The following is a 10,661-nucleotide window of genomic DNA, read 5'->3' as shown; positions in this document are numbered from 1 at the left end:
CGATTCCATCTCATAGCGACCCTATAGGATAGAGTAGAACTGCCCTACGTGGAAAGTGTCTGTTTCCACGGCTTGTGGATTCAAACTCCCGACCTTTTGGTTAGAAGCCCAGCTCTTAACTACTGTGCCACAAGGACTCCTTGAATTAATTAATGGTGGTCAAATTAGACAGAATGGATTTGTTGGCTTAAGAAGTTGAGGGAAAAAAAATCCTGTTGCATACTTAAGATGTGTGGTCTTTAAATTACCTTCTAGCACTCTGATGCCACACTGCAGTATACTCTGCTATGCTCTGACAGTGATCAAAGGCAAAAGGGCTGGCTACTCTAAAGCATATTATTTTATTTGCAAAAACTGGATATTGATGTCTGATGTTGAATATGGCTCCTCTTTCCCTCCACCCCCGTACAAACAGGGATCATCCTTCTTAGGGAGATGAACAAAATCCCAACTTACTAAAAGGGATAAAAATCTTCAACAACAATGTTTTTGAGGGAAAAAGACTCTTCTCTGATCCTGCTCTCTGGTATTCTGGTATCTTCTCTGGTACCCTCTCTGCCACTGGTGGCTCAAAAGGGATTACTCATTGACCAGAACTCTATCTGCACAGGCATCACAGATCATAAGAACAATTTTCCTAATAACAAACAGCTGGCTCTGAAACCTCCTTAAAACCAGAAGATTCCAATGACATTTTGGCTTAAAGGTTAAAGAGTATACCCTTCAGATGACTAAGACAAAACAATCCATTCATACAAAGATAGGAGGAAAAAAAGAAGGTGGAGGGATTTAAAAGACTTTGTGCTATGAATGGCATTGTACAATCAGTAAAAAAATAACCCTTTTTCCACACTCAGATTGGACAGATAAGCAGATTAGTGCTCTTCTGACCTATCCATTGGAGTGAAGTTCCTCAGGACATGCTCCTGCCTTGTCCTCATTCACATGGCTATTCGGACAATCCCTTTCCTTGGTCCACACGGACACCACAGCTTGAGGTGAATGCTAGCCAAGAGCACTCACAGAACCAGCTCTGTGGCCCTTCTCTTACTCAGCATTTTTTCTCTTAGACTCAAGTGCCTGTGCCAAGGAGAACCAGAGTCGAAACATCCACAATCGCTCGTAAATAATTACAGAAAGGAGGCAGGTTTTAAAAATTCAGACTCAAAATTACTTCTCATCACTACTAGACAGTTATTAGATTTAGTAGGATTACTTTTTTTTCAACTAAGCACACATTATGTCCTAAATGGCTAAGCCATATTTGATTCAGACACTAGACAGTCAAAACTCAATTCTTCAACTATTTGCGTCTACTATGCCTAAGAAAGGCACTCTATCTTCCTAAAACAAAATTAATGTTCCTCTCATAAATTGCTGGCTTTAATTAATACTGACTCTATATAATTATATTTCTAGGACATAATGTGACCTATTAGTATAATCAGATAAACCATATTATAATAACAGTCACTGATAATTATATAGTAAGTGCTTCTAGTGTAGAAACGATTTTGCTTGGGATATTTCCCAACATGACTTAATGACAGTTTGCAAAGATTTGGGAGTTCTATTAGCTGCACATGCTATTTCTCCTTCCTATTATACCCATCCACCCAAACACACCTCTCCTTATTTATAAATGTAAAATCTATACATTATATATGCTCTATAAAAACACTCAAACAAGCATTCCTATATTCTTGTCTCTAAAGTCTCTATTTGTTTTGAAAGTCAAAATATGAATTTAAAGATTCACTATTCTTCTTCATCGTCTTCTTGGAACCTGGATATTTTTTCACTATCACTGGGGCTGAGTAGATAAAAAGCCAGTATTTGGTTCTGTCCATGGTTGACATTGATAAAATGGATAGTAGTAAGATCTTAAAGCAGTGACTGAATGGGGGAGACAATGCAAATAAAGGATTACCAAGGCTGTTTTTCCTGTTCACATATTTGAAGCTTCCCAGCCCATGTACACAATGATGGGGTCACTCTCTAGTACATGTAGAAGCTGGGGTAGTGAGTCCAAGTAAGGGGAGGCACAGAGGTTGTCTTCTAACTTAGTATTTCCCTCAGGGGAGTCACACATAACTGGGCCCAAATGTCACCACAGTTTCATGAAAGGAGGATTTAGGATGGGAAGCAACAAATCATGACCCTGATTCTGCCACCTACCTAGCTGTGTGACCACAGGTGAACAATGGCATTTGAATTTAGCTTATTCTTCTAGAAAATGGAGAGATGAATACTTGTCTCACAGATATTATCACAGAATCAAGTAATTTCCTAGGTGTACCTTACACAGCCCCTGGCGTGTAGTTGGTCCTCAATATACACTACTCCAGAGGATCTCGAAAAAGATGACGGTTTGGATGTCTGAGACCTGGATTTTCAACCAACCTGGGTCTTAATCCAAAAGTATTTGGACTCAAATGGAATTACCAGGACACATTACAACCTGCCTGGGGGTTGTAACCTGGGGCTTCAAGTGTTCTTCAATGTTCTCCAAGGACTACCTTTGTAATTGCCCACCTCAAAGACATGAGGCACGTACGAGGGTTGCTAACAGGCGCTTTTCATGGCCAAGGAAATGAGCTCATGATATCCTGATACTATGGGGAGGAATCCTTGGTGTCATATTATATACATGTAATTGTTCTCCTTTTGTGGTTATTTAGTCTCCATTTTCATCCACGCATGTCCACTGGTTTATTGTTTACCTGTGATAGAATCATCTGGTTAAGGTTACACATTCCTAAAATCAGTGTCTGCATTTTTATTTGATAAGCTTTCCACAGCATTCAGCAAAACGATGATAATAAACATGATACGAGGAAAGCAACAATGATGAAAGAGTTCATAAACATTTACATGGTAGATTATCAAGTATCCAGTCTAATGAAAACCACGTACATTTAACAAATGCTGTTTTCAAACTGGCTCTTCCAATCCTCCAAAGAAAAATGAGTAATGTAAATATTTTTTAACTTATCCTGGAAATGAGACACCAAAGAAAGCTTAACCTATACATTTAAGATATTTAGACCAACTTCATAAATTTCCCCTCAGCAGCATCTCAGAAAATTAACTATTTTACTCTTTAGGACCTAGAATAAATGAAAAGGTAGCTCATCCTGTTCCAAGATGCCCAAATATAAGATACTTGTGTGAGCATTCTTTAAAAAACTGTAAAGTATTTTACCTCCTTAAAGTTATCAAATGCTGATAAAATTATTTCATGCCCGCCTCTGACCAGACAAACAGCTGCCAACAGTTCTAAGACAAGGGCTTTTGTTCTGTCAAAACAAGAAAAACAGAAAAACACAAATCAATGCAAGTGACATTGGGTGAATCAGCTGTTCCTTCCTTCCAAGGTGGATATGATGATAATAATATATTTTGCCTGGTATGTTTTTTAAAGCTTTACTAGCTAAAGTATAGCTATATTAAAGTACATCTTCAAACCTTTAATAACTTCTAAATATGCGATTTGTCTAAGGCAGCAAATTTGAAAGGTATGTTTTCCTCTCACAAAAGAACAAATTACTCACTAATGAAAACTAATTCTGGGAAGAACAGCCTCTTTTCTCTATCATCAGGTGACTCAGTACAGTATGTGGAAAAAGATTATCGATGCGCTAAAGACAAAGTTTTAGAGCCAGAGGCATAACATCCGCCTAAAAACTTAAAAATCAACTCATATTAATGTTCTACCTTTCAAATCTGCTCATTTACAGATGGCTCCATAAATTCTTCCATGACAATGCAAGTTTTCATCATTTGTTCCTTTCATGCAGGAGATCTGGAAGAAGCTGGATTACAGCTGTACTACTGTAAGAATTTTTTCCCTGACTCAGAAAACAAAACTCCATCTGGAGTATTTTTCAAAGGAGAATCTAGATATACATTCTAAATCTGCAAATATAACGTCAAGTATAGCATTATTTCTTCATCATAAGACCACTTCAGCATTTCATCCTTCTTCTGTAAGAAAGAGTATTGCCAACCTCTAAACAAAGACCTTCTGAACAGTCCACATGCCAACTAAAACTTTTCAGAAAAATGAATAGCGGAAGGCAGGAACATAGAAGCGTGACTACTTGGGATTCTAGTAAACTAGCAAGGCAATCACAAAGTTGCAAAGCTTAAATCAGGTAAAGTTAGAAATAACATTCAACAATTAGACAGGACTTTATGATTTTGCAATGCATTCCGAATCAGAAAGGCCTAATTAATAATCGGATTTTTTAGGTGAAGTAAGAGTTTTCAGCTATTCAGTCTATGCAGAGGTATCTGATGAAAGTGAATTACCTAGACATCTGAAATGCAGAATGCCTTGCCAGAATGGAAAACACATTAATAACTAAAATAACTGACTTAGACACGCTTCTGGAGGTAATCTGTGATGTCAATAATATAGGTGCTGGCTATATAGGAAGGTAAATATAAGCAATCTGCATGCACGGTATTTTTGTTGTTATGGTTGTTTATTTTTGTTTGTTTGACAATAAAAGCTACACGTGTAGAGACGTAAAGGTAGTAAATGAAGTGTGGATGAAAGATGGTGGTTTTAGTTAGCTTTCAGCAATAACTGGTGTAGCTAAGACTTTATCAAGACTTTCATGGCCCTCGTGCATCCTGGCAACTTCATCCTCTCCACCAAATCCAGCAGTAAGGATGATAAGAACGAGGCCTTGAAAGGGATGAAAACTTGAGGATAACAGTGAAAGGCCAGAGCTGTCACCAGTTCCTCAACTCTGCCACATGTAAGAATGCAATTTGGCTGAAAGGAAAATTCTACACAGCTAGAGTGTCTACAGCCAATCTTATTTTAGAGAGTCCCACTTGAACGTTTCTAAACTGTAACTTGATTGTTAACTAAAACCCATTGCTGTCGAATAAATTTCAACTCATAGCAACCCTACGGACAGAGTAGAACTTCTCCATGGGGTTTCCAAGGCTGTAAATCTTTATGGAAGTGGACTGCCACATCATTCTCCTGCAGAGCAGCTGGCAGATTCCAACTGTTGACCTTTTGGTTAGCAGCAGAGCACTTAACCACCGTGCCACCAGGGCTCTTTAAGTGTTAACTAGCTCTCTGTCTTCCCTAGTGTGATTTAGACTTGTACATGGTAAAGCACGCTTACCTGGGATTCTTGTTGTTCAAGCTTAGTGCAATCTCATTGACAGCATGCGGATGAGACATGACCATGTTGAAACCATACTGAAATTAATGTGGAAAAAAATAAGGCATTAGGAATTAAGTTAGGAGACTGCCAATGTTGATTAAAAAACAAAACCTGAACTTTCTATCTAATGTAATTTATGCCATAATAAGTACATTTATGTCTCTACCACATGGGGATCTGAACAAAATTCACCATTAAAAATTTCAGGAATGATGTTATTTTCAAGCATATTATGCTATTATGCAAACCATGCTTCCATTCTTTAATGAATGAACTGCATGTTGTTTCCCTTTATTGAAAGGGTGAAGGCATCCCAGGAAGCTCTAGCCCACCGATTCTCAACCCTGGCTGCTCATTAGAATCACCTCAGAAGCGTAAACAAAACAATACACTGATTCTCCAGGACCCACTTCCGGTCAACTTAATCTTTTTTTAAAGCTTCCAGGGTGACTCCACTGTGCAGCAGGGTTACAATCACTGCCTCTGTTGCCTTCTCTGGACAGCGGCTAATAGGACTACGAGCCTAGGAAAACATGTCTTGCTCTGAGGCATGCTACCTCATCCTACTATACAAACAAGGAATTCAGTAACAGGTTCAAGAATCATTCTTGATTCTGCTGGGCTGAGTAATTATTCCTTCTTTCCCAAGCTCACCCTCAGCTCCTGACCTTATTTCCTCTTACACTTAGAAAATGAAAGCAATCAGAAAAAAAACTCTCAAAATCTCTCACCACCACATCAACCCCCCTACACAGATTTATGGCTTACCTCCTCACCTCTTCCTAAGGATGAACTGCTCCATGCTCCAATCCAAGCTCAACATCTACTTTTGAGTAATTGATCCCACTCCCTCTCACCTACTCTAGAATATTATATGCTCCAGCAATTCTCCCCATCCTCCACCAACATTTTTTTCCTTTGATTCATTAGCATTAGAATAAAAACATGAAGCAACTTCTCTTATCTAAAATAACTCTTTCTACATTCCAGTTGTCATCAAGTTGTCTGACTCATGGCAATCCCATGTATGTCAGAGTAGACTGTGCTCCATAGAGTTTTCAATGGCTGATATTTCGGAAGTAGACCTCCAGGACTTTCTTCCGAGGAACCTCTGCATGGACTCAAACCTCCAAACCTTTCAGTTAGCAGCTGAGCATGTTAACTGAAGACTCCAATTAGGTTGTTACTAAATGTCTATTCTCAGTGACACTTTCTTGGCTGTTTTATTTAAAACTACACACACACTTCCAGCACTTATTAATCCTATTTCCTGATTATTTTTTCTACAGTACTTAGTAATGGTTCTCTGGAGTCAGTCTACCTGGGTTCAAATCTTGACCCTACTACTTAGTAGCTATAGGCAAACTTCTCTGTGTTTCAGTTTCCTCATCAGTAAAATGGGAAAGTAATATTACTTATCTCATAGGGCTGTTACGAGGTTTAAACAAGTTAATAGGTTTAAAAGCACCAGACCTGTAGAAAGCACTATGTAAGTGCTAGCCTTCATCATCATCATCATCATCATCATTATCTGGAACCTATATATCTTATCAATTTATTTGTTTATCATCTGTCCTCCCTCAACTGGAAAGTATGTTCTCTGGAGCGCTTATTTATTTAATGCCGTATTCCCTACGCCTAGAACAGGGTCTGACACATAGTAGTTGTTTAAAATGTATTCACTGGTTGAAAGAAAGAATAAATGTATATTTCCCTTCCTAAATTGAATTCAGCACCTTTAAACTGGATCTAAACTCAAATAATGAACCTCTACCTGGGTCATTACTGGACCCACCTGTTGCATGGAAATCACTGGAAACCAAATCCTATTTTTACATCTGAACTGTGTTTTCCAAATCTGCCACCTGATTTGCTTACCTAACTATATTTTTTTGCACTGTCAGTTCATCCTAGACACTCCGGGCTCTAACCTCTACTGTGTTGTCAGGATTAACCCAACCTACATGCTCCAGTGTCTCGCCTAGTATTTCTCAGGGTGTGACAACCTGCACCACAACTCTTAAAGGAGGGCTGGGAATCAGTACTTTTAACAAGAACCCTCCAGGTGACTCTCTAAGTTCAGGAACCACTCAGTCTAACAAAATCATTACTTCTTGCCTGTTCGCCATGGAACCCAATGAGTTATCGATTGTGTTAGTCTACTCATTCCTACTCATCTGAAAGTTGCCCCCTTATTACCCACAACCAGAGGTTTACTTTGTCGCTAATGTCACAAACATTAACCAACTAATCTAGGCAAACAAATTTATCACTGCAAGGGGGAAATGTCTTTCCTTTAAACACACTGTAGGATACAAATGCTAATTTGAGGGCAATGAATTGAATCTTGAGCATTTGAATGAACCAAAATGTTAATAACTCTATCTCATTGAATCTTGGTATTACTTCAAACAGAAATATACAAAGAAAGCAGAGAGAACGAGATCTGATTATGACTAATTCAGATTTTTTTAAAGGACCAGAACAACGAACATACCTGATAATTCATGATGGCACGTAAACACATGATACACACATGTACATCATCTTTTTTACTCACTAATCTTGAGTTTTTCAAGGTTCTTCTGCTTGGCAAAGTATTATATCTACAAGTAAAAAGGGAAATCTTCATAATACTATAGATTATTTTCTTAACATAGGCATATGTCCTTATAAAATGAACATTTTCCCATACCTTTACCTGCACCAAAATGAGGATTGCAGTTCAAAGCCATCACCGACAAACCCACCACCATAAAGCTACCTCCGTAGACTGCTAGGTTTGCACGATTGTGTGTGCTGGTCATCATCTTGCCAGGCCAGAGACTCATGGACAAGGATACTCAACGTCACTCACAGAATATAGCAAATCAAACCATACGAGAGATTATCAACAAAACCAGGGTCTTCCAGGAAAGCTGGTGATAGGGAACCCAAGGTTGAGTAAGGACAGTGTTGATGTGTAGTGAGGTTGTTAACCACTGTCATAGGGCAACATGTGTACTAACTATTTAATGAGAACGTTTAATGAGAAACTATTTTGTTCTGTAAACCTTCATCTAAAGTGAGAATAGCAGCACAACTGGAAGAGCGCAGTTGATGTCACTGAACTGTGCATGTACAAATTTTTGAAATGGTATCTCTTTGGCTATGTATATTTTCACCAAAAAAAGAAAAAGGTCGAGAAGGGAGAGGGTTGACATCTCATGAGGTTGTTAACCAATGTCATAAAACAATATGTGTACTACTGTTTAATGAGAAACTATTTGTTCTGTAAACCTTCACCTGAAGTACAACTAAAAAAAAAAAGAAACCTCAGGGTCCTCATCAGTAGGCCAAGCTAGATTTGCAGAAGTGATCTGAGGCAAGACGCATGTAGACTTAGTCTACAACAAAAAGTGAAGGGTAGTAAAACCTAGCTTATACGTGAAAGTCTCATCACCTGAACCAACTTTAACTGTACCATCCCAATACCGCTCTCGGGAGTCCCTGCTTTGGACTTTAAGCCTAGGCCCAGTCATAATTAGCAAATTTGATATCAGGCTGTGATATTAGACCCTGAAGCCTTAATAGTATGCACATGCCTCCATAGCCTGATCCTTCACCAAAAACCTGGATGGCAGCTGAAACTTAGATGGAACTATGCCCATACTTTAAAGGGTGAAGAGGTTTCCGTGTTAGAATTCGTTCCACAGACCATATGTTGCTAATGCTAAGCCTTCTGTTGTTAAGCTCTCCTTTATGGAGATTTATCACAGCCTGCAAGTAGTGTAAAAAAAAAAACGTGACAATGTAACATAATGCAAGTAGAAAAGATGACAACAGAGACCTTTAAGATGAGTGGAAACACGGGTAAGTCTCCCCTGCAACTCAAAACCTGAAATAAAAGCAAATTTTCAAAGTTGTCAACTACTTTCACATAGTCAGTCAATGACAGAAATGCTCCACAAAATAAGCTACAGCCCTTCCTTCTTCTTGAACTGAACTAATTAAAAAGTTGAAAGGAGGTATGATTAATATTAACATGTTTTCAAAAGCCCCAGAGGTGCAGATCAGAAGTTGAAAACTGAATTGACAGGTTTGTCTAAAATTGTTCGGCTGAGCAGCTCTTTTTAATTTCATTTTCTGTTCAAAAACTATCAAACAGAGAAGAAATATTATTCTCTCACATAAGCTTACTACTGAGCCAAATATGCTTCTAACAAGCACTCCGATAAGTCACTTGCCTCAATAATCCTGAGTATGTAGAATTTAGTTTTCCCATGCTAGTTATAAGAAGGAGGATTTTTTTTTTTTTTAAAGGAGGCTTTATTCGAGGACTTCTGCTTTATTCGCACTTGGAAATAAACTTTCAGCAGTGGAAGTTGGCCTAATTCACTTCTGAATGCAAAAAACAAAGAAGTTGAGATTTGGGAGACAAATACAGATTTTTGTATTGCAAAGCCCAATTTCAACATCTAAAATTCAACTTTAAAATGTGTCACTTTGCCATAACCACAGGCTGACCATGACTGCTAACATAGTTCTTGGATGTCTCACAGAGATTGGTGTGCCGTCAATCAATGACTACATGGACAGTCTGACCGAAGCATATGCCATCTTCTTAGTCTACGTCTGAAGTTCTTTCCCTTCCTCTACTAATCTTAACTTTTTTGTAACCCCCGTTTTGTTATTTCTTTAGCGGAATCACTTGTTAGGTACACGATAGTTTACAAGAGAGGGAATTCTCATTTTCAACACAAAACAATGGCTACTAGTTTAAAACAAAATCATCTATGATTAAGTTAAAAGAAAAAAGAAAAGGTAGTTTCAATGGAAATAATTGTTCTTTGCTAAATTATCTTTACGTGTCACAATGATTCCAGAAGATATACTGGGTAAAGCAAACTACTCTTTAAGGAAGATGGGGTAGGTCATTCCACACAGTCCCATATTTCTGCATCATTTCCAAATAAATTCTAATTATCTCAGCAAGTATACCAAATTTATGCATTTAACGGTATTCCTAAGAACTATTAAATAACATAGCAGTTTCTTCCTATTTATAAATCCAATTCTTAAGCTATATTGTAATAAGTCTCTTTCTAAGAACCCAAAATATCTTTGTCACTATATTTTATAATGCAGAAACCAGAAAAAAATTACTTAAAATAATACTCTACTATTAACACAAAAAGGCTTCTATTTGTTATATATAGTAGACGGTTAATAGCAAATATATTATCTGGATCAACATTTAAAAGAGATTTAATCTGAAATGCCACATGCATACTTATTAATATTTAAGGAGTTTTAAAAATATATAGTATATAAATAAGATGTCAAATAAAAATAGCAAGTGTTACTTATTAATGATATTCTATATGCAAAAAAACAACCAAACCTGTTGCCTCAAGTCAATTCCGACTCTTAGCAACCCTATAGGACAGAGTAGAACAGCCCTTACAGGGTTTCCAATGAGCAGCTAGT

At 37.7% G+C, this 10,661-nt stretch overlaps 1 protein-coding gene across 3 annotated transcripts in view; it reads right to left on the bottom strand.

Moving 5' to 3' along the window:
• Window positions 1-10,661, bottom strand: part of FMNL2 (formin like 2) — a 341,516-nt gene that overhangs the window by 63,880 nt on the left and 266,975 nt on the right. For all 3 annotated transcript variants that reach the window (XM_023730404.1, XM_023730402.1, XM_023730403.1), the window contains exons 7-9: window positions 7,690-7,798; window positions 5,151-5,227; window positions 3,206-3,299 (exon numbers count right to left, since the gene is read on the bottom strand). In XM_023730404.1, coding sequence (XP_023586172.1) covers window positions 3,206-3,299; window positions 5,151-5,227; window positions 7,690-7,798 — 280 coding nt within the window. The remainder of the gene's footprint in view (window positions 1-3,205; window positions 3,300-5,150; window positions 5,228-7,689; window positions 7,799-10,661) is intronic.

The sequence above is a fragment of the Trichechus manatus genome, unplaced genomic scaffold (genome assembly GCF_000243295.1).
Source record: "Trichechus manatus latirostris isolate Lorelei unplaced genomic scaffold, TriManLat1.0 scaffold00036, whole genome shotgun sequence".
NCBI classification, from domain to species: domain Eukaryota; kingdom Metazoa; phylum Chordata; class Mammalia; order Sirenia; family Trichechidae; genus Trichechus; species Trichechus manatus.
Note: the sequence above shows the minus strand (reverse complement) of the source record. Positions and strands in the feature narration are given on the sequence as shown.